At 31.6% G+C, this 21406-nt stretch overlaps 2 protein-coding genes across 2 annotated transcripts in view; one reads left to right on the plus strand and one right to left on the minus strand.

Moving 5' to 3' along the window:
* Positions 1-21406, plus strand: part of LOC133204132 (xylan 1,4-beta-xylosidase-like) — a 478456-nt gene that overhangs the window by 123967 nt on the left and 333083 nt on the right. The window lies entirely within an intron of this gene.
* Positions 537-19656, minus strand: LOC133204250 (galaxin-like). The gene is made up of 10 exons (XM_061339990.1): positions 19578-19656; positions 19351-19494; positions 18557-18667; positions 18228-18339; positions 18059-18141; positions 2910-3014; positions 1514-1828; positions 1194-1361; positions 1000-1111; positions 537-750 (listed from the first exon to the last, which is right to left on the minus strand). Exons 1-10 carry the CDS (start codon positions 19654-19656, stop codon positions 537-539), a joined length of 1443 nt encoding a protein of 480 aa, XP_061195974.1.

Consider the following 21406-nt stretch of genomic DNA (forward strand, 5'->3'; position numbering starts at 1 on the left):
CATAGGAAGAGAGTATGCAGGTGGCTTCTGTGTTGTGAAATTAGAATCAGTATAACCGAAAATGCAGTTGTACGTATACGATCCAAACATCAGATTGTTGAAATAATGAGTGAAGCAAGAGGTAAAAAATTTGATTGACATTAAATGATGCAAAATCACTTTTTTTCGTTGGGTTTAATGTACTAAGTTGTTTTAGGAAAAAGATATTGGTTCGTGGATTTCTATAGTAATTTTCCATGATATATATTAAGCAAAACATATTTCTATCTTTAGTTCGAACATTTTTGTAAATTTGGTTATTATTATTATTATAATTTTTTTTTTTTTTGAAAACAAACAGATAACCAGGTTACAAGAAAATGAAGTAGAACATAATTACAAAAAATATCAAGGCAATATAAATTGATTTTATTTCGCGAAAAAGTCAATACAATTGTAAATTAATATCAGGATATTATCTCTCTATTGCTATCATCTCTCTCTCTCTCTCTCTCTCTCTCTCTCTCTCTCTCTCTCTCTCTTCAGATGTCATTAATCTAAGCAGAACGATCATCGTACTGAGAAGAGAGATTTGGGACTTTTCCCAGGTAAATATTGGCTTCAGGAAGATTGACAATAATCAGTGGGAAACCTTTCTTTCCTTTCCATTTCTTGAGTTTCGTATTAATGCCAGCAGGGAAGAGTTGTTGGACAGAACGGTAGAATGACTCCTTCGTTAAGGAATTTTCAGACTGACTGCCCCTATTGCAACTACAAAGAATGCATTATTTTAAAAATACTTACACATTTTTATTATTACATGGAAGTATTATCATGAAATAAAATTCAAAAAAGAATTTCTTGCAAGTCATGATCACAACTCGGTATATATTTTATACATCTTGTTTAGATGAAGTGTTCTAGTGAATGAGTTCTAGCACTCTTACATTACACCAACTGGAATTTTCAAAATACTTTACTTTGTTTAAATCCACATTTAACAAATGCATGTATTATAACCTTTCCTTCTTTCTGTTAATTACACCACCGTGGCAAACTTGACTTCGTGACGAATAAACTCGATTTCCACAACATTTCGGTTTTGGCAGATCCTTCACGGAAAACACAAGACCTAGAAAACACGTGTATTAAAACGTGATAACTTATGACATCGAACCTATCCAAAATAAGAAAACTTGAAGAAAAATACAAACCTTGACAACATTTCTCGCTCTTTCTGTTGAATGGACGGGCAGATTTTTCAGAATGACAGCAAAGTTGAAAAGAAGAATTGTAAAATCCATCACCGCAACATCGCGTATTTTCATTGGCAGCAATTCGTTTTCCCTTGCAGCAAATTTCTGATTTCTGGTTATAAAGTTCTGAAACAATGACATGGATAATATAAAATTCTTAACATAATGAACGACACCTACAAGGACTCTAAACATACAAATATGTATTTGGTCAAAATCTATTGATACTCTTATCAAAAATAATTTGAAAGTTTGACATCTTTTTAAAGTTTACTAACGTTCTCCACAGCAGTCTCCTGTTTTTGGTTGAACATAGGCAGAACCAGACCAGATACAGCACTGTTTAATTCGTTTATCAATCAAAGAGGAGCCACAACATTCATAATTGGAGTGATATGAAGGAACACCGTACAGAGTTGACCGGTCGCAACAGATTTGCCTTCGTTTATCATAAAATACGCCTTTGCATATATCGTATTCAATTGGAATAACTGTGTTGTTCAGGCATTTGAATAACGATGCGTTGTAGGATTTCCCATCGCAACATTCAAGACTCTGTGAGGTTCCGTTCTTTCCACACCATAGTGCCTTCGCTGAAATCAAGCAAGACATATCATCAGAGTATAGATTTTTTTTATTTGATACCAGCTGTGCTATCAGTTCCTACAGCAAGAAAGTACCTGTATTTAAAGTTGAAACTGTGCAGTTTAAAATTATTTATATGAACAGTGTCAAAAAAAAGTAAGCAATTACTTATAATTGTAGTTTCGGTGGACTTTTTCTTTAAACACACTTGAGTTTCTTAATTGTTTAATTGAGAAACTATTATTGATACTGTTTGGTCTCAAGACCATAAACTGTAAACAGACTTCAATAAAAATTCAAAATGTGTTATTCTTTGAATAATTTTGAAAATGAAACAAAATTCTCATCCTGTAATTTGATTACATTTACACTATAAACGTGCAGCTTTTAATACATGTTTGTTCAATAAAAATCAACATAGTCATTTTTTTTAACTTTCGTCTGTTCTCAGTTTATGATCTTTGAAACATATTATAATTTCAAACAAACCCAACATAATTGCAGCTATGATTAAGGTAGGGATCAAGTTTGAAATATCCCATGATTTAGCATTGTAACATTTTAATGTGGAATTCGTACTTTCCAACATTTCAACTTATAAATTACTTGGCAACAATCTACAAACAAAACCATTGCAACCGACCATCTGTAAAGTACGGGAAGTTATATTAATTTGCAAAGAGTAGAAGATTTGAAAATGAGTTAAGTGAAGTGGATGCCAGGGTTTCGATTAAAAAAAAACCCAAATGTACATTTTACCCAATATTTAAGAAATGTAATTTATTGTTTCAGGGTAATTGCATGTTAAATAATTACATGTATAATGCTTAGAAAATTGTGAGTTTTATGCAAGTATAACAGCCAGTTATGCTAATAAGTTCTAACATGATTTTTATTTTAGTAATGCAAACTAGTTTATTTTCGTAAGTTGTTTCTTTATCTAAGCAGAATCCTAGTCACAGGCGACTAGTATATTTTGTATGTTGAGATAGATCTAGTTTCAAATAGGCAGATCAAAATTAAAAAAAATATTTGAAAATTAATTCTTGTTAAAAGTAAATGAACTTTTCTTAAGTTTAATTTGCTTACAATGTCGGTCGTTTTTGTTACTTCCAACACATATTCCATGTTTCTTTGATTTTTCACGGACTTCTTCATCACAGCAAAACTCGATATCTGGATTAAATGTATGCTCTACAATATAAATCAAAGTACTGAAAGTACTGGAAAGCGCTAAGCAATGTTTGAAATTCATCAGAATTATTTTGAATTTAAATTGCCTGTTGTATTGGAAGAAGTATTATGTTGACAGTGCGACCGCGCTGGGGCGAGCACAGTTCTTCGATACGTACATATTCACTTTAAAATAAAACTTATGTCCGCCTTTTCAAACCGCAAGGGGAAACATTTGAAGGTTCGAGATTCTCCGTTTCTTTAAAAAAAATATATATATAAAAATTAAATAACAGATGTTTAGTCCAAACAGTAAGGTATTTCTCAAACCTAATAAAAAAAAAAAGAAAGAAACGAAAAAAAAAGAACATGTAAAAATATTTTCGTTCTCCATCGCCTTATAGGAGACTATAAGAGGTATGTTTGCTTTTTTTGTTTGTTTGTTTGTTTGTATGTTGTTTAACGTCCCTCTCGAGAATTTTTCACTCATATGGAGACGCCACCACTTGCCATTGGAGAGCTGCAAATTTTGTCCTATACTCGGCTCTTACGGCCATTGAGCAGTGAGGGATCTTTTTCGTGCCAGCACCTACTGCGACACGGGACCTCGGTTTATAAGGTCTCATCCGAAGAACCGGTCTCCACGTCCCACAGTGGGATTCGAACCCGCGACGTAAGGATCAACTCCTTTCTCCGCGACTCTAGAGCAGACGCTCTAACCACTGCGCCACGCGGGCGACGAGGTAGGTTTGCGTATGAAATATATGGAGATAACGAACAGTATTCAAGCTCAAAAGTCCATTAATCAATACAAAATAGATGCAGAGCAAACACGGACCTCCAAACATCAGAGGTGGGATCAGGTGCCATGGAGGAGTGAGCATCCCCTGCCGACCGGTCACACCCGCCGTGGCGTGTGCTCCTTGTCTTGATCGGGAAATAACGGAAAAATCCGTCGACAATTCAGTGTGTAAATAACGGCCTAACAATTAGTGTGAAAAACGTCAGTCAGCATTTGATTCAATGATAAATTGTATTTGCTGACAAGGTCATTGTATCGACCATAGAACTTACGAAATGATGACTTTAAACGAGACAGCTGATATTCTTGTTTCATCAACTTATTTGTCAATAATTTACCTCGTTTTAGAAATTGTACATACGTAGAGCATGCTCTTGCGTATCGAATCAACTGAGAGATATATACCCCGTATGCAGGTGATGAACTTCAAGGTATATTGCTGCATAAGTAAGGGAAGTTGACGATTGAAAAGTTAAAGTCATCACGTTTATCATAAAGCTTGGTTGTTAGATTACCATTAACGTCTTTTTCAAGTAAAATATCCAAAAATGAAACAGATGTGTCAGACTCTGTGGTATCTTTTATCTCAAGTTCACAAGGATATATCGTATCGACATGAGAATGGAAATAGCCATTGTTAATTGACAATACGTAGTCGATATATCTAAATGTCGAGTTGAAGGCCACAGCAAGTGTTTTCTTCTTTTCACGTACAAGATTTTGGACAAATTCTGCTTCATATGAATACAAAAAACGGTCTGCTAATAACGGGGCGCAATTGGTACCCATGGGAATTCCAATAGATTGTTGGAAGACCTGGTCTCCAAAAACCACATAGATATTGTCAATCAGAAACTCAAGCATCTTTTTAATGTCAACTTCAGAGTACTTGCGTGAACAATCAGAATGTTTTTTGACAAAATAATTTTAAATCGCAATTCATTGGAGGGAGGGGGGGGGGGTTGACTATATATGTAGCTATACATTTGCTGGAAAATATATATTTTAAAATAATTTTAAACACTTGAAAATGTCGCTGATATTCCTCTCATTAATGTGCAACACTGATAGCTAAAATGTTCTGGTGATAATTTTTAATAATTCATTCCGTGTTTACGAGTGTTTCAAATTGAAGATTGGCTGTTTGTGATTGTGAATTAATTTTAGAAAGTGCTCCTAAAAAATAAAAATGTTAATTTTTATTGCGTCGATAAAATATTTCCTTATTGATAACATATTTATTAAAGTTATGAATTAAAGATCTCAAAAATATCGAATGCTAGTATTCTCACTTAATTGTTTTAGTATACCTCTTTTTTTTCATATTCATGAGCGATTTTTAAACTTACGAATCTATAGAAAGGATTTTGCAGGAAATTCATTAATGGAGTGTGTAAGATATTTACACAATCGCTACGAGCGTCCGGTATTTATTAGTGATAAATAAGACTTAGACTATATATTTCATTTTGTTTTGAATATGCTACACTGTGCATTATACATTTATACATTAGTTTTCCTATCTAAGTGGATTCTTTGAAAACACAGCCACCACTTTCCCTACGTGTACGTACAGCCGCAAACTGCCTTTCTTTGCGAATTATTTACATCATATTTTTTACCCATATTACAAGTATAGAATACAACACAAGTAAAAACAGTTCATGAATGCATTCCAGTCTGTTACTAATTGATACCGAGATGACAAAATCAACTTCATTGATAGCTCTCTGCATGGTGCAAGGGTGATAATAGGAAGACTTGTTTTTAGTTATATTGTCTGAAATAAGGATCTAGAAGAAGAAATAGTAGTTAATATGGATATAAATTATATAGAACGTACATATGTAGGTACATTGTAAATCAATTTTATGCGAAATTTTCTACTAAATAACTTAATTCCAATTTGAGTTTTAAATACTTATTAAAATCCCATTTGAGTTTTAAAAATATGTACTTATTCAATCTTTACATTATATGTACATGACATATAATTAACCTTTTTTTTAGGTATTTGCGCCATAGATGCAGCAGTTGTTAGCTACATGGTACACAAGATTTTAAATGAACTACAATGTATAGAGATAAGAACCGCCCCTGTCTACTAACAGTGGATTTTCGTACAATGTACATGCATACTCTTTACCTTACTAATTGACTCCTATTATTAGAACTGCACGTAACGCATTATTACACTAAAATAGCCGAAAGAGCGTCGGGGATTTCCAGTTGCATATTTTTAGAAAACCCAGTGGAGTTATCCAACTTGCTTAGTGGAGCTGGATCGCGAACGGAAGTAGATTTAAGATGACAGAAAGCGCTTTGCGCTTAATAAAATGAAACAGCATAGTTGCGCTCATGTATGAAAAGGAAATACAAGTTTTCATTTCTCAAATTTATTCGAAGAGGGTTTCTTCAAAAGCTCCTATTATTATGTAAATGTAATAGAGAGAAGGAGAGATTTACTATGTGTTATACAATAGAAGTTGAAAAATCTGTGGGTCAGGAAAACAGGTAAGTATAATACCTTTCCTTTTTGCAAAATAGGTTTTAATCATGCAACTAAAATTGGTCAAAACAAATAGTCTCATTTCATTAAGTTATTTTTTTTTCTCAGTTTTGCAAAATATTTATCAACCCCGTAGTGCTGTGAGTCAACGTTCATCCGACGTATTTTTTTCCTTTGAAATAAAATTGACTAGTCATTATTTGGAATTCATGAGTAATAACTAGTTTAAGAAATATGCTTGTTAAACTAAAATATATTGTATCTTGTATGTTCTCCTTTATTTCGTTTGAAAACCACGCTCGTTTATCAATACTCTAACGTTAAGCAAGCCACCTGGAAAGATTTCTTAAGCACTGGGTTTTCCATCAGTGAGACAAGCAATGCCGTGATTATCAGTAATACAATATTTAGCGTACTTAACCCTACTTTATATGTTTATACAGATATATATATAAATAATAAAAATCATTTTTTTTCTTTCTTATTATGGAAATTAACGTTGCAGCTATTGCAGGAAAAAAAATCACACAACCCACTCCCGCGGATTATGATTTCTTCTTTTTTTTTTCTGCAACAGCTGCAACATTAATTCCTATACTAAGAACCAAAGAAAGCATTTTATTAAATTTACCCAGAAAGGCTAAGATAATTTTGCACTAAAAGATACCTTTAAGACAAAAGTAAATATATATGTATGAATTATTTCATGAACAAGAAGAAATATTATAATCCTTGCCTCCACAGCATTCCATCTTTACGCCCAAATGATATCTATCGTGCACTCCTGACTTTGGACAGCAAATCTGCATAGAATTATTGAAGTTCTGTTCTAAAACTTTTTCATTCTTCGTATATACACAACGTGTATAGTTGATCACTATAATTCAAAATTTATATAAATTATTAAAGCAGTCCTGTGCTGGTTTGTACATTTATTTTATTTTTTTTTAGTGCGGCATTATTCTAAAACTAATGCGTACGTATATTGTTTTGGATACATTTTATGTTCAACAATGAAAAGACTATAAACGATTATTAAATGTCAACAGACAGACACAAGAAAACAGTGACTTAGCTAAATATCCGCTGTTTTTAGTGCAAGGGTATATAAACAAGTGACCCAAAATTCATTTAAACATTTCTGAAAAGCTACACATTGACTTATTTACTTACCGTAGCCAGAAGATTCTTTAGAAATAAATACAAAGGACAACAGTACAAGAAAAAATTTGAATTCCATTTTTCTCGATGGATTTTCTAGTAATAATGAGCAATCTTGCTTGATTAGGTATTTATAATGTCTTATGATGACGTAGATGATACATGGCGGATTATTGAGATAATAATCTGGATTTATTTATAACTTTTTCATCGGGAAAACCTCATCCCTCCTGAGATTCAAATGTATATTGTGTATATGTTTTGTTTTGATAAAAAAACACGAGTGTCATTTCATACTTCAAAAAATATACCAATTGATCTTTACTGTAATGTCATTATGTAATGACAATTCTATGACGCGCTGAGATGGTATTTGAAGCAGTATTAAAGGTCATACAGGTGTTCTATTGTTTATTTTTAAAATAGACATATTATCTTTCTCCTAATGTATATTTCTTCAACCTTCTTTTATACAATATAGCAGGTGTTAGTTGTCAAGCGATTGCAACTTAACTGCATGGATCAATTATGCTAAATGAAATTATTTTTATTCAGATAATAACTTATTCTCTTTTCTGCTGAAAAAGATCTTCTTCTGACGGGGCTGTACCCTTTACGATCATTTGTGTATTTAGCAAGCACTTTAATACATTGTAACATTCCGAACTAAAAAAAAATATGTCAGTTCCTCTGATAGTTGTGACCTTCTGGAGTGTATATTTAACAATTGATAGACGATTTTCTTCAAGGTTTTCAAACCTGGATAAAATTCAAGCAATGATTTAATTTTTGTAACAAGTGCATATTTCTTTATCTGATTCGTCCTAGTTTGATATTCTATAAGAGGTCAACTATAAAAATAAATCTACAAGTACACGAGGAAAATGTCAAAGAGTACAATATGATTCACATTATTCCTTAAAGTTTTTCTCTGCATCGTAGAGACCAAAAAGTCACCCTAAAGAAAGTGCCATAATTCTTCCTGAAGTTGTTTCTAGGAGTCGAAACAAAAACTTACTCCGTATATTTAATACCAGACAGTCACCCTTCACAATCACAAGAACATATGCAAAGATATTCTGTTTTGAAATACGTAAAGATTGAGCGTTAAAAAGACAAAAAGGGTTTAAATTGTTCTCCAAAAATCTGTAGGAGGCATCTTTTGATTGCAACCCTCAAATACATGTGTATACATGTATTGATCCAAAATTATAATACGATCTCTCAGAATTCATTCTGCTTCTGTACATTTGTCCCTCTAAAAATGGTAAGTACAAAGTATTCATGCATGCAATTTTTGTACATTTAATCTGCTCAAATAAATAGCGAATTCAGTGGTCTAAAACGTTTTTTAAAGTCCTTGTTACATAAACCTTGTGATTTAAGATCAGGATTTGTTTAATCTATGTTTACATTGTTACTTTCTCATATTCTCATTTATATCGACATATCTATCAAAACATCAAGAATTTAACAAGCATGTTATGAAAGATTTCATGGATATAGATCTATCAACATATATAATGACATAACTTGGTACCTTTTTTAATTATTTGTTTTGTTTTCTCTCTTTTATTCCAAGTTTTTTTTTTCCTTTTTTAATTTATTTCTTATTTTTTATTTATTTAATAGTACATTTTTTCTTTAAATTATTAATTTCTGTATTTTTTTTTATTCATGTTTGTTAAATTTAAGTTTTAAATGAATCTATTCATCAAATTTAGATTCATTTACAAAGCTGTTGTGAACATGATGAAAAATATGTAATAATTTCCAGTTTTCCTCAAACTCATGCCCATCAATGATAATCTTTATTGTTGTGGATGCAGCACTGTCCTTCTGATAGTTAAGTGGCATTGTCTTCGAATACACTTGCTGCCCATGCACTCAAAAAGGTGATCCTGACTAATGCAGACTAAATGTTTGTTAATAGCTATGTGAACATAAACACTGCATTAACACATTCATAGTACATAAATATACTTGATATAAGAATTCTTATACATACACACAAAATTGGAACATTTTCAGGGCACTGGATCATTCGGTGTAAGAAACTGTAAACACAACTATAATTATAATGCTCGGATGAGCTAAATATATAAACTGTAAACTACAAATAAAACAATTATTATTGTGTTAAGTCATCCAGAAAATATTTATCACACAATTAATAAAAAGCTTCATGTATGTGATATAGAGATCAATTTTGTTTAAATGCCTCCAAAATATAATCCATAACACAGCAGATAAAACGTTTTACATATATGCGTGCTGTCGAATTAAGGTTTGCCGTCATCAGCAGAAGACCTTCTTGTTAATCTTATGTTTCTTTTCCACTATTTTTATTGTTTTTTTATCCCAAATTTGTGCACGCGAATTTTCGGAAGTGGCTTGTTCGATTTTCCTGAAACTCTGGGGTCGAATAGAATATCAAAAAATATAGACATTCTAATTTCTTTTTGTTGACGTCCCTTCCGGTTTGAGGATTTTCGCGATTTGGTGATTTTTAGAAGAACAGTTTGTGTTCGCGGGTTTTCTAATTAATCACTTAGGCCTAACATAGGATCATGAAATTTTCATCGATGATAGAGGAATATGCTTTGATGTGCACTGCGAAGTTCATTTAGACCGCAAATGCCAAACGTTGACGCTTTCCAGGGCCCTAGAGAGGGCGTAACAAGAATTTCATTTTAAGACGTTTATACAATACTTGTACTTCATTACTAATAAATATTTGTTGAGACATGAAGAATAAAAATTGTCAAAATTAAAAGTTTATACAATATGTGTCACAAAAAAGCTGAAAAAAAAATTGGGGATCTAGAGGGGCCAAAAGTTTTTCTCCTCAATATCTTAAAAACTATTGAGAATTACTGATATATCATTGAAGCAGAATAAAATGTAGCAGCTGGGAACATAAAAAAAATCGTCAATTGACGTCACTTCCAGTCAAAACGGAATCAGTCAAAATTGCTTATTTTTGCATGGAATTGAAGATAAACGTCAATGAGGTCGTCCGACCACATATTACATCGAGATTTATTTTACAAATTCGTCCTCAGAAAATGGCTCATATTGGCAAATATCGGCAATGGTTATTATCACCAAAGATATTCGACCTCGTTTTTTCGTCGATTAACGTCACTTCCGGTCACACCGGAAGTTGTCATCAATTAATATCACGTATTTCAGCATAGATATCAGCGATCGAAATTTACTAAAGACGTCTTACATCCATTTTCGTCTAATGACATTCTTCATAATGAATGATAAACCTTCATAATCCGTGCTTACGGGCAATGATACTGAAAATCGGACGGAAGACTTGTTCGTTGCTTTGCAACGATCTTTCCTCTAGTTCTATTTATTTTTGTACTCAGAGAATGTACTGTATATCTGTTTAATTGATGATGATTTATATTATTCTGAGATATACTGGTACATTCTTTGAATTAAATTTTAAGAGTTTTGATAACAATAATGCATTACTAAGCATTTTACTAGTAATTAACTTTTGGTATACTGGTAAATACACGTATATTTTTGCAGTTGTCTTTGAATACAATGGTAAAGAAAACGTTTTTATTTTCCTTGTCAGTACATGTATAATCTAGTTTTTTTATTTCTACTTATATCTACTTTTTTTCGTTTCTTGGTTTCCTTATTTGGGGTTTGGTTTTTAAAGTATTGTTTCGAAAATTAATGACCAAATGCTCTATAAAGTCAATCATTATTTATTTATTGTCATGAATTGTGTATTTCACTGTCGGTAAATAGAATGCCTTGTCCTTTTCCTCTAGCTCAACTTGTAAAATTATATTTATGTAAAAGGCTTACGTAATTCAATTCTTTATGAAAAAAGAAAAATGACTTTTAAGGACTTCCTTGTGCCAGCTTTAACGCATGCAATTATACGGGTATTTTCTGAGTATGTTCAAAATGCGTTAAATCAGCAAATAAATGTTGCTATTGTTGTTGATGATGTTTTTGTTGCTTTGAAATACATGACATGCAAAGACGATGTCATTTTAAAAATGTATTAGCTGGTGATCAGCTAAACAAGGTTACATGTATAAGATATTCTTCCAAGATTCTTTAACGATGACGTTCTTATCACAAAAACTGAAGTACCTGGCCAATTTTGATGTGTGGAAGAAAAAGTTTATCTTGTTTTTAATAAAAAAAAAAAAAAGATCAGTAAAGCTGGAGCATTCTTGGAATTTTCAATATTTACGTTTTCAGTAGGAAATTTACATAATATATGACAGGAATGGAAAGTGGTGATGTACTTTCATATTATCCTACGTAAATGATGTAATAATTGGATTCTATTTATAATGAAAGATTGATCACAATATTCTGAGATAAGTGTTTGAAATAATGACCTTCTGCTCTAAATTTCACTTTTTTTAAATTTCTAACATTGATTTTCACCGTCAACAATTGCATCAAATGGAAAATAGTGGAAAGCATGAAGTGCTGCTTATGCAGAAATGCATTTGAAAGTAATCTTAAGAGTCATATATATTAAACTCATATTAGAAAACATGATGAGCTTTACTATTTAAATCAGAATATCACATTGTTAACTGTGCTTCTAAAAAATGGACACAACAGCAAAAGTTTTCTTGATTAAAATATTTGTAAGGGAATAAATATACTTGTAATGAACATTCTATATCTGGTACATGATAAATTACTGAAGTACGGAGGAGGTCAAGACCTATGAGCAGAACTAGAGTACTGGAAAAACAAATATATGTAATATGTAATATGTGGAGATAACGAACAGTATTCGAGCTCAAAAGTCCATTAAACAATACAAAATAGGAGCAGAGCAAACACGGACATCAGAGGTGGGATCAGGTGCCATGGAGGAGTGAGCATCCCCTGCCGACAGGGCATACCCGCAGTGTGCTCCTTGTCATGATCGGGAAATAACTGAAAAATCTGTCAACAATTCAGTGTGTAAATAATAGCCCATACAACACAAAGAATGAAATCAAATTAAGTGTAATAAAAGGTCAATTTTAATCAACACTTCACATATTAATTCTGTATATGTTTATCTATTTTTTTTTTTCCTTAAAGTTCTGTATCACTATACTTCAAACAAATTTTACTTTTGCAAACTTAAAAGATTTGGAAAATTATAAACATTAGCAGCAAGGAGAAAATTGAAGTTAAGATAAAACATGAAATTAACATAAAGAACTAGAGACCACAATAAATATTGAACCGGATAGGATATGAAATAACAAACAGTAATCAAGTTCAAAAGTTCATTAAAACAATACAAACCGGGAGCAGAGCAAACACGGACTTCTAAAAAAATCATAGGTGGGATCAGGTGCCATGGAGAAGTAAGCATCCCCTGTTGATTGGTCACACCCGCCGTGTGCTCCTTGTCATGATCGGACAAACTGAAAAATCCGTAGACAATTCGGAGTAAACAATGGCATAACAATTAGTATGAAAAACGTCAGACAGCTTAATGATAAATTGTATTTGCTGACTAAGTTATTGGATCGACCAAAGAGCTTGCAAAATGCTGGCATATATATCTAAATAATTGTCATTGACAGAACATATTGTTATTTATGTGTTTACATGTGTATTTAAATCCATCATGAAATATGAAGATAGCTATTACGAACAGTAGGAATGAAGCTCAAAAGTCTATCATCAAATTAGATTTTCTTAATGATGCAAAATAAACAAAGTTACATAGAAATATTTAGATACTTCACTGAAGTTTTGGGAATCTTTATGCAGGAAGCATCCATTTTCCTTACAAATATGTTACAGTGGGCCTAGGTTTACATATCGATTGCTTTTTATCTAAATATTTACATCTGTGAAGGCAGCAAACTAGCATGTCATAATTGGGTTGAGAGAGTGTACATTTTGTTAAAAATCAGACTTTGAGACAACATAGACAATTAACAGATCCCACTTTTGCCACCAAATTTGTGGTGCTCTCCAGACAATGTTTAGGTACAATTCTAGGGTTGTCAGAATGATTTATTTATTTTAACTCCTGACCGGATAGTACTTTGTTTTCTAAAAGTCCAGAATAACAGGACTGGCAGCTCAAAGAAATAGACTTAAAAGTTTCACTTTTTATCCACGATGGAAACATGCGCTAGGTTAGAAACCAACGGAGAAATTTTTGGTGCCTCCAAATAAAACAATAAGTACAAATTTAATTTTACATAAAATAACATAACTGTAAACATTTTACGTCCAAGAACCTTAGTCACTCAAATAAATGTCACAATCCGACGTTATACATTAAAAACGTCAGACGAAATAAACAATGACTTGAATTACAGCGCACAATACATTTAAAATTGTTTATGGTAAAACGGCTGCTTACAAGTGATGAAGGTAATGGAGATAAAAACTTTAGTTATCGACATGAAATATCAATATTGATCCATAATATCTCTTTATCAATGAAAAAAAAATAGCTCGTGTATGTAAATAAGTGGTAAATTAACACATTTATTTAATATTTACAAACTTGGCCACATGTTGAGAACAGGAGTTTTATGAATATTACAAAACCAACTGATAAAAATCAATTTAAATCAAAATTTGTTAAAAATCTTTCAGGTTCAAAGCAGACCATCTCTGAACTTGATATTAAACGGATGCATTGGCAATATCTATATTGTTTTGGAGGACCAGGTCTTTCGGCAATTTAACTGATCCCTTTTTAAGTCAACCTGTTTTTATGCTAGTATTCTCAAGATGCAGAATTTATTATTTTAATATCATGTATAGCCGAATAGGATAACTAATGATTTTCCATCGCTAATTTCCCATAGCAGTAATATTTTTCACTTTAAACTTCACGTTGTGTTAAGTACGCAAATTTGAAATTTTGAAACCGCTGACAAATAGGTTGATACCAAAATTTCATTTGAAATGAGCATTTTTCTAAATCCTAAGATCGTTATAATCATCCTGATTGCAAATACAACCCTTTGCTGGGTCGTTTTTTGAATGACATGAATCATATAAATTGTAAAAAAACAAAAAAAAATTGTTTAAACTAATTTTGATTACGGAATACTCCGTTTACTTGATCAATACAAGCATTTCAAAATGAGTGTGAATAGTCGACAGTTGAAGCTTTCTTTCCTCAAGCACTTGATCCTACCTCTTGTGTTTCCAGGGGTATATATCTTTGTCTCTTCACGATTCGTATTGTATGGGATCTAATTAGAAAATGATCATTATTTTTTCTCTTCACTTTTTCATTGTAATTATTCAAAGAATTGGTACATTTTGCTGTTCTTATTGTATTGTAGGAGTAAATAAGTTATATGAATAAAAGAATGGATAATAAGGAAGCATGGTAACATATTAAGAACTAAGTGCTTCATTTTGAAATTATTTTGTAAAGCTAATTTATCTGGAATGATCAATGTTAGTATTCTCTGCTGTGAAAGGTCCCCATAATATGCGAAGAATATCTCTATTGCTAAGTCAAAACCAAGCTGGTTTTTATAGATGATCGTTGGTATAAAGTATAATTCTTTTAGATAAGGTGTTTTAGAGTACATTGTATCAATATGATTTATCACAATTTACAAGATATTGAAGTTTTTATAACAATAAAACCACCTGCACATTATTATTCTGTGTGTAATACTTGTCAATTTATGTCCCCATAATCATGAAACAGATCAGCCAAGAATGTTTCAAGATTATTTTCTTTTTGTTAGATAATTTGACATGCCTCACCTGAAAGGTGTTTATATAAGCTCATCCTATCAAATCTAATATCCAGATTGTTTTACGGATTTTTTTATTTTGTGCTTTATCAATTACAAAGTTTAAAGCTTAATTTATTATTTATTAACGTTTATGGCAGTACTGGTTTTAACTGCTTTTAATGAGCAATCAGAAAAGACGTCTGCCTAGTCTGAATATGTTGAATGCATTTCCATGTCATTGTCATAAACAATAAAGTAATTGTGGATACATACAGATGACGTTGTCCTGTAATTATTTATAGACTAAAGTGAAAAGAATAGTGCGTACATTAAGGACAGATGCTGCAAACAAACTTTTTAAAAGTGTTATGTAGGTAAGTATAGGTAGAATAAATATATATTAATAAGTTTCATTTTTCATTCAAAGTTCTTCAATAATATCCTAAAATGTGATTTTAAAAATGTAGGTGATGGCAAAAAAGAAGACATTTGAACATCAAAAAAAGTCTGTATTTTCGCATACATTTACACATGCGATTTTTAAAAATATACTTTTTTCTCACGCTTTCCTGTGAAAAAAAAATGCAATTTTTTTTTTCTTTTTTAAAAGGTAAATCTACATCACTCACAAAACAAAATAACAGTTTATTATGGTTTACGGTTTAATCTATCGTGGATAAATATTTGTTTTGTCTATTTTTCAATAGATCTTTATTCATAATAAATATAATAGGGTTATCTTTCTTTGTGTTTGCATATTATCCAAACTGTCAAAGTATCAATTAAAGTTCTTAACAAAAGGATTTTATTTAAAATGAAATACGGCGGCGGATGTGACCGGTCGGCAGGGGATGCTCACTCCTCCATGGCACCTGATCCCACCGCTGATGCTTTGGAGGTCCGTGTTTGCTCAGCTCCTATTTTGTATTGTTTAATGGACTTTTGAGCTTGAATACTGTTCGTTATATCCATATATTTCATAAACAAAAACGCAAAATATTTTCGAGGCCGAAGTTTCAATATAATTATTTTAAAAAGATTAATTCTGCACATGGTAGACCAACCAGTCAGACGTAAATTAGATCGAGGTCGCGTTTAAAAATAACTGTATTCACAAGTGCATTCGCACATAGACACCACGTCATGTGTGGTAATATTCAACAGGTCAATTGAGGTTAAATCAAGGTTAACACCGTCATAACAATGAGATCGACAAGTATTTTTTTTATCTATTTAGGCTAAACAAATCACTCATAGAATGCTTGAATTTTTTTTAACATGAATGGTTTACTTGTGAATGATTTCATAAGAATATATAAATCAAATACTGATATTAAAAATATTGAGGTATCAAATAACTTCATGAAATAAAAATTGAGTAAAAATGAAACATTTTCTGAGTTAAAGATACTCGTATGTAATACACTTGCAAAATCTATGATAGTTGGAAGCATGTAATAAAAGTGATAAATATAACAGACTCTCTCGTATTACTAAAATAGTTGTAATCCAGTATAAAATCAGGTAAAGAAAAGATCAAAACTTCTCCTGGGTTACGGCTCTTGTTTTATGCCTTATGTCACCTGATAGCACAAATACAATACTTATGAAATAGCTTGTGATCTGTTCAAAGAAAACTGAAATGTTGTTATTTCCCTTTAAGGGATAATACCGAAAGATGAGGGTTTTTTTAAATATATATTTGTATGTATTATGTAATTAGCTGTATACACTGCTATGAAACGAACGGCGAGGAAACTAATATATACAACTGATCAATTAATTATTAATTGAATGTAAAACGTGTGAAACTCATACTTCAATTCTATTTCCTGTTATTAAAAAGTGTTATATTTGCAATAAATAAACATTATCATACACAAATGTATCTGTCTGTTACAAGTTCTATAAATAGTACATAATGGTAACATAAACAAGGAACAATGTTGGTAAATTGGCCTACTTCTTAAAATAGATTTGGAATTCCCTACTTCTAAAAGCTAAACTTATTCTAAAGCAAGAGAATTCTTTATTATAAACAAACAAAAACACTCACTTACATTAATTCACTGGAGAAATAAATTTTGTAATTTATAATTAGAATAAGATAATCTTTGAAATTCTGCATGTAAATTCTATGTCCCACATTACATGGAGCAGACAAGTAAGCAAAGAGTTAGGCTTTGAATAAGAATTGGATATTCAAGTAAGAGTCGTATATTGTATTCAAGGAAGTGTTAAACCAGGAGCAAACTGAAATGTTCCTCGTATTTTCTTAAAAAAAAATTTTGTACGATAGCCTGGAGGCAGGGGAGGAAAAAATGAGAAAGGTTATGAAGAAAACAGGATTATGGAGGACAGAAGAAGAGAGATTGAAGATTACTTAATCCCTGTTAATTCCAAACGATTTTATCACCTCCCCCCCCCCCAAATACACATTTATTATTTAATATATTTATATCTTCCCTCTATCAGCTTTTGAAATGAATTTCCACAATTCCACAATTTCATATTACATGCAAATGCTGTTGTTTTCATTTATATATCATGTTTTGGGACAAACACTGGTATCTCGGAGAAAATGCAACGAGCTAGCCTATTGGTAGCTAATTTATCACTGTCATCAATCTCTTTGTATAATTGTACTGTAAGTTTTAAAATCACAATTTTCAGATCTCACAACATATCTCTTCTTTAATACAGGCTAAGAAAGCCAATGTCCATATCCACAAGCGTCTCTTGATGGTTCCACTTTTGAGATTGAACAAGCATGAAGACTCAGAATCCGTCAAATGCATACATTATTTGCAAAAGATTTTAAAAAGGTAACAGTTTCCCAATGTTTTTAACATGTTGCAAATGCCAGGGAAATGAAGATTGAAAAGTGGATTATTTGTAATGGATTCCTCTTCATTGGCGGTATTTTCTGTCATAGAAACCTTGCAACTATAATTGAAAGAAACAAATTGTTTTAAATATAAATATTACTTTAGTTTTGGTGTAAAACTGAAGTGAATTGATTATTCTCTTACCCTTCATTTACACTTTTCAGCAACCCATCACAGCAAATTTCTGTCAAAGACGAATACATCTGTATTCCGCAACATTTAGATTCCTTAGCATTGATAACAGGATAAATGATACCTGGAAATGATTTTCATTTGTGAAACTAGCCGTAAATGATGAACAAATTCTTCAGTCACATCTTGACTATCAAGGTTTCACCATTTAATAGGTTACTAACTGCTCATGAATAACACTCAAAGAAATCATTCGTTCAATTTCTTTGCTTTGGAATCGATATGAGCGATTACGCAGAGTAAATTTTGCTATATAAAGATATAGAAATATATATATTTACGTTTATTCTCCTCCCCACAGATAATTTTTTCACCATTAATTCCAAGCCCACTCTCCTTGTCGTACACATGTTTTTCGTGGCATAATTGTTTTTCCGATATGAATGTTCTTTCTGCAAGTGAAGTTCACTCATGTGAATTATGCATGTATTGGTATTAACACACAGTTAATATTAGTTATCTTATCAAACAAATTCTTTTCAAGATAAGATAAGAAATTGTATATTAAATGATTTTTGTACCATCATTTCCACAATCAATACTCAAAATCTTTATATCGTTGTTTCGATTTTATTTCAGTGTTTTATTATTTTTAAGGTTAAGTTGACACCAGACAGTTTATATCTATACTCTGTAATTTGCATTAGAAGAATTTATTTATTTGGAATTATTGTTTTTAGAGATATAACTCTAATTGGCATGTTTGATTCAAATCATTGAAGTGTTTTAAAAAATCGAGAGCTTAGCTAAGTCTTGGGTATCGCGGATTGGCCAACAATGTCTCGAAAAGAGTTGAGGTAAGCATAGTGTTTTCACCGCTATATTAATCATTTATCTATAATCCTCATACTAACTTATAGTGCTTATCATTTGAAATTAATTTGTCCAAAAGCGCTGATTAAACCATGAAGATAAGACCCGTCAATTACATTATTATGGAAAACAGACAGAATACGTTTTGCAAAAAGATGTAATAAAAAAAAAAATACATAAATATCTCAAAATATATTTTTCATGGAAAGATATCCCAAAGTTTTGAATAATAACCAACAAAAGAAAAATTGCATCATAATACCTCCACAACAATCTACGAGTCTCTGCAGGTTGTCATATTTCCTGTGTATCCCAGAGTCTGTGCAACAAATTTGAGTAGTATGGTCAAACTTCCGCTCCACAAACATCCTATTTCTTATGTACAGACAATTTCCAGTTTTTAACACTGCAACAAATTTAATGTGCGAGCTATATTTCAAAAAATGTCGTAAAAAGCAGATATGAAGTGAAGAGTATCATTCTACTTACCTCTGGCAAATGCTTCTTGGACTCTGGTACCAGCAAAAAGTATAAACAGGAAGCAAATCAAATACTCTTGGTGAATCATAATTCAGGGGACCTATTTTCACGTTGTTATCGATCTAAAAGTTAACTGACTGCTCAATCAATCGAATTTTCTTTTATAGGAATAGAATGTTGATGATGAAATTTGTATATTAGTTCATCGAGTTAATTTTTCTTTTCAAAAAACCCTGTGCTTAATAATAATTCCTTAATAATTTGGGATATTATTGGAATAATGGAAAACATTGTAACTTCCCCAAGACACACTGCAGGAGATTGAAAATATAAAAAAAAGTTGAGTTCATTCCTATTCCCAAGCGCAGTTCATTTACAGATCTGTATCTTGTATTCCATCTTTCTTAATGCACATCAATAAAGCGAAATTAAAATTAAGAAATTCTGACGTAAAACTTACGATCTACAGCCGATGTATGCCTCTCTTTAACGCTTATATGCAATGATATGCTATTCCAACGGTAATTAGCATCTGAGAGCACTACGAGGGTTGTTCGGAAAGTTCATGGACTAGCACCATAAAATTAAAACCGCTTAGGATACGTCAATGAATTTTTTAATGTTTAATTAGCATCACCTTTTTTATTTATATAATAAACTATACATCATTAGTTTCATTTTTTAATAAATTTTTGATGTTTTTGAAAGCAACGGTATGTCCAGGCGGCGCAACCTCGAAGATAACTCAGTGTAACTGAGAGAAAACTCTTTTTTTATATATGAGCATTTGTCATTCAAAAATGCCGTTAATTCACTCGTGTGGTATGAAACAATTGTACTGTAAAATTTGCAATTTTTACCCCATTCTGTAAGTTCTGTGAAATTTTATTGTAAATTTTATATGAAATGTCCAAACAATTATGGGGTTGTAATGACGTCAGAAAGGAGGGTGGGTTTCTTTTTCCAACATTCTATACAGTATCACCCTCTGGAGAAACTGGCACTGACCTAGAAAATATTTATATGGGCTACTGAAAAATAAAATGCATTCAGAGTACTTTTTTTAAACGCCGAAAAAGATTAGAGAGATTAGAGATGTAAAATTTAATGTCGATTTGTAGTAAGGGTGTTCAAAGTTTGTCATGTCGAAAAGTGACGTTTATCATGTGTGATAGATGTTGAACTCTGACAAGCAAATATGCTATTATAATCAAGTGAGGATCTATCAGATCTATTTACAATACTATATGCATTGAAATCAGCTGTTTATGACATTGTAAAATCATATAAACAAGACGGGTTTAAATCTTTACTTAACTCCAAAGAAACTCATCAAGATAAGTGTATGAGGTAGAGAATGCGGACACTGAAAAACAATGACGTCATGAGACTAAATGGCGACAGCGCCGGGTGATCATATAATGTCTTACTTATTTTATGATAATTTGGTAAATATTCAAGGTATCAAGCTAAAATTTTCAACATTTCTTTAACATTTGTTGTTTTATGTTCATTAAAAATTTTGTAAGCATAGACTACATAGCATTAATTTTATCGTATCAGTCCACGAACTTTTCGAACAACCCTCGTATTGTACATTTGACCCCGAAAAGCGATTACGTTGTGTAATAAACAGTTTGCTATTACATGGTTTAGGTAAGAATTTCTCTGCATAATGAAGAACTACCTCAAATTACTGAAATAAAAAATGCAATGTTAATTATTAGTGTAAAGATATGACCCATTATTGAAATTTCTTTCAGTTACCTTCAATAATCTTTCAGAAATCTTACTTTTCAATATTATTATTCCATTTAAAATACAGATTTATCTTAAAA

Source organism: Saccostrea echinata, unplaced genomic scaffold, assembly GCF_033153115.1.
Source record: "Saccostrea echinata isolate AGI-Se365-2 ecotype Australia unplaced genomic scaffold, CSIRO_AGI_Sech_v1 ptg000052l, whole genome shotgun sequence".
NCBI lineage: Eukaryota > Metazoa > Mollusca > Bivalvia > Ostreida > Ostreidae > Saccostrea > Saccostrea echinata.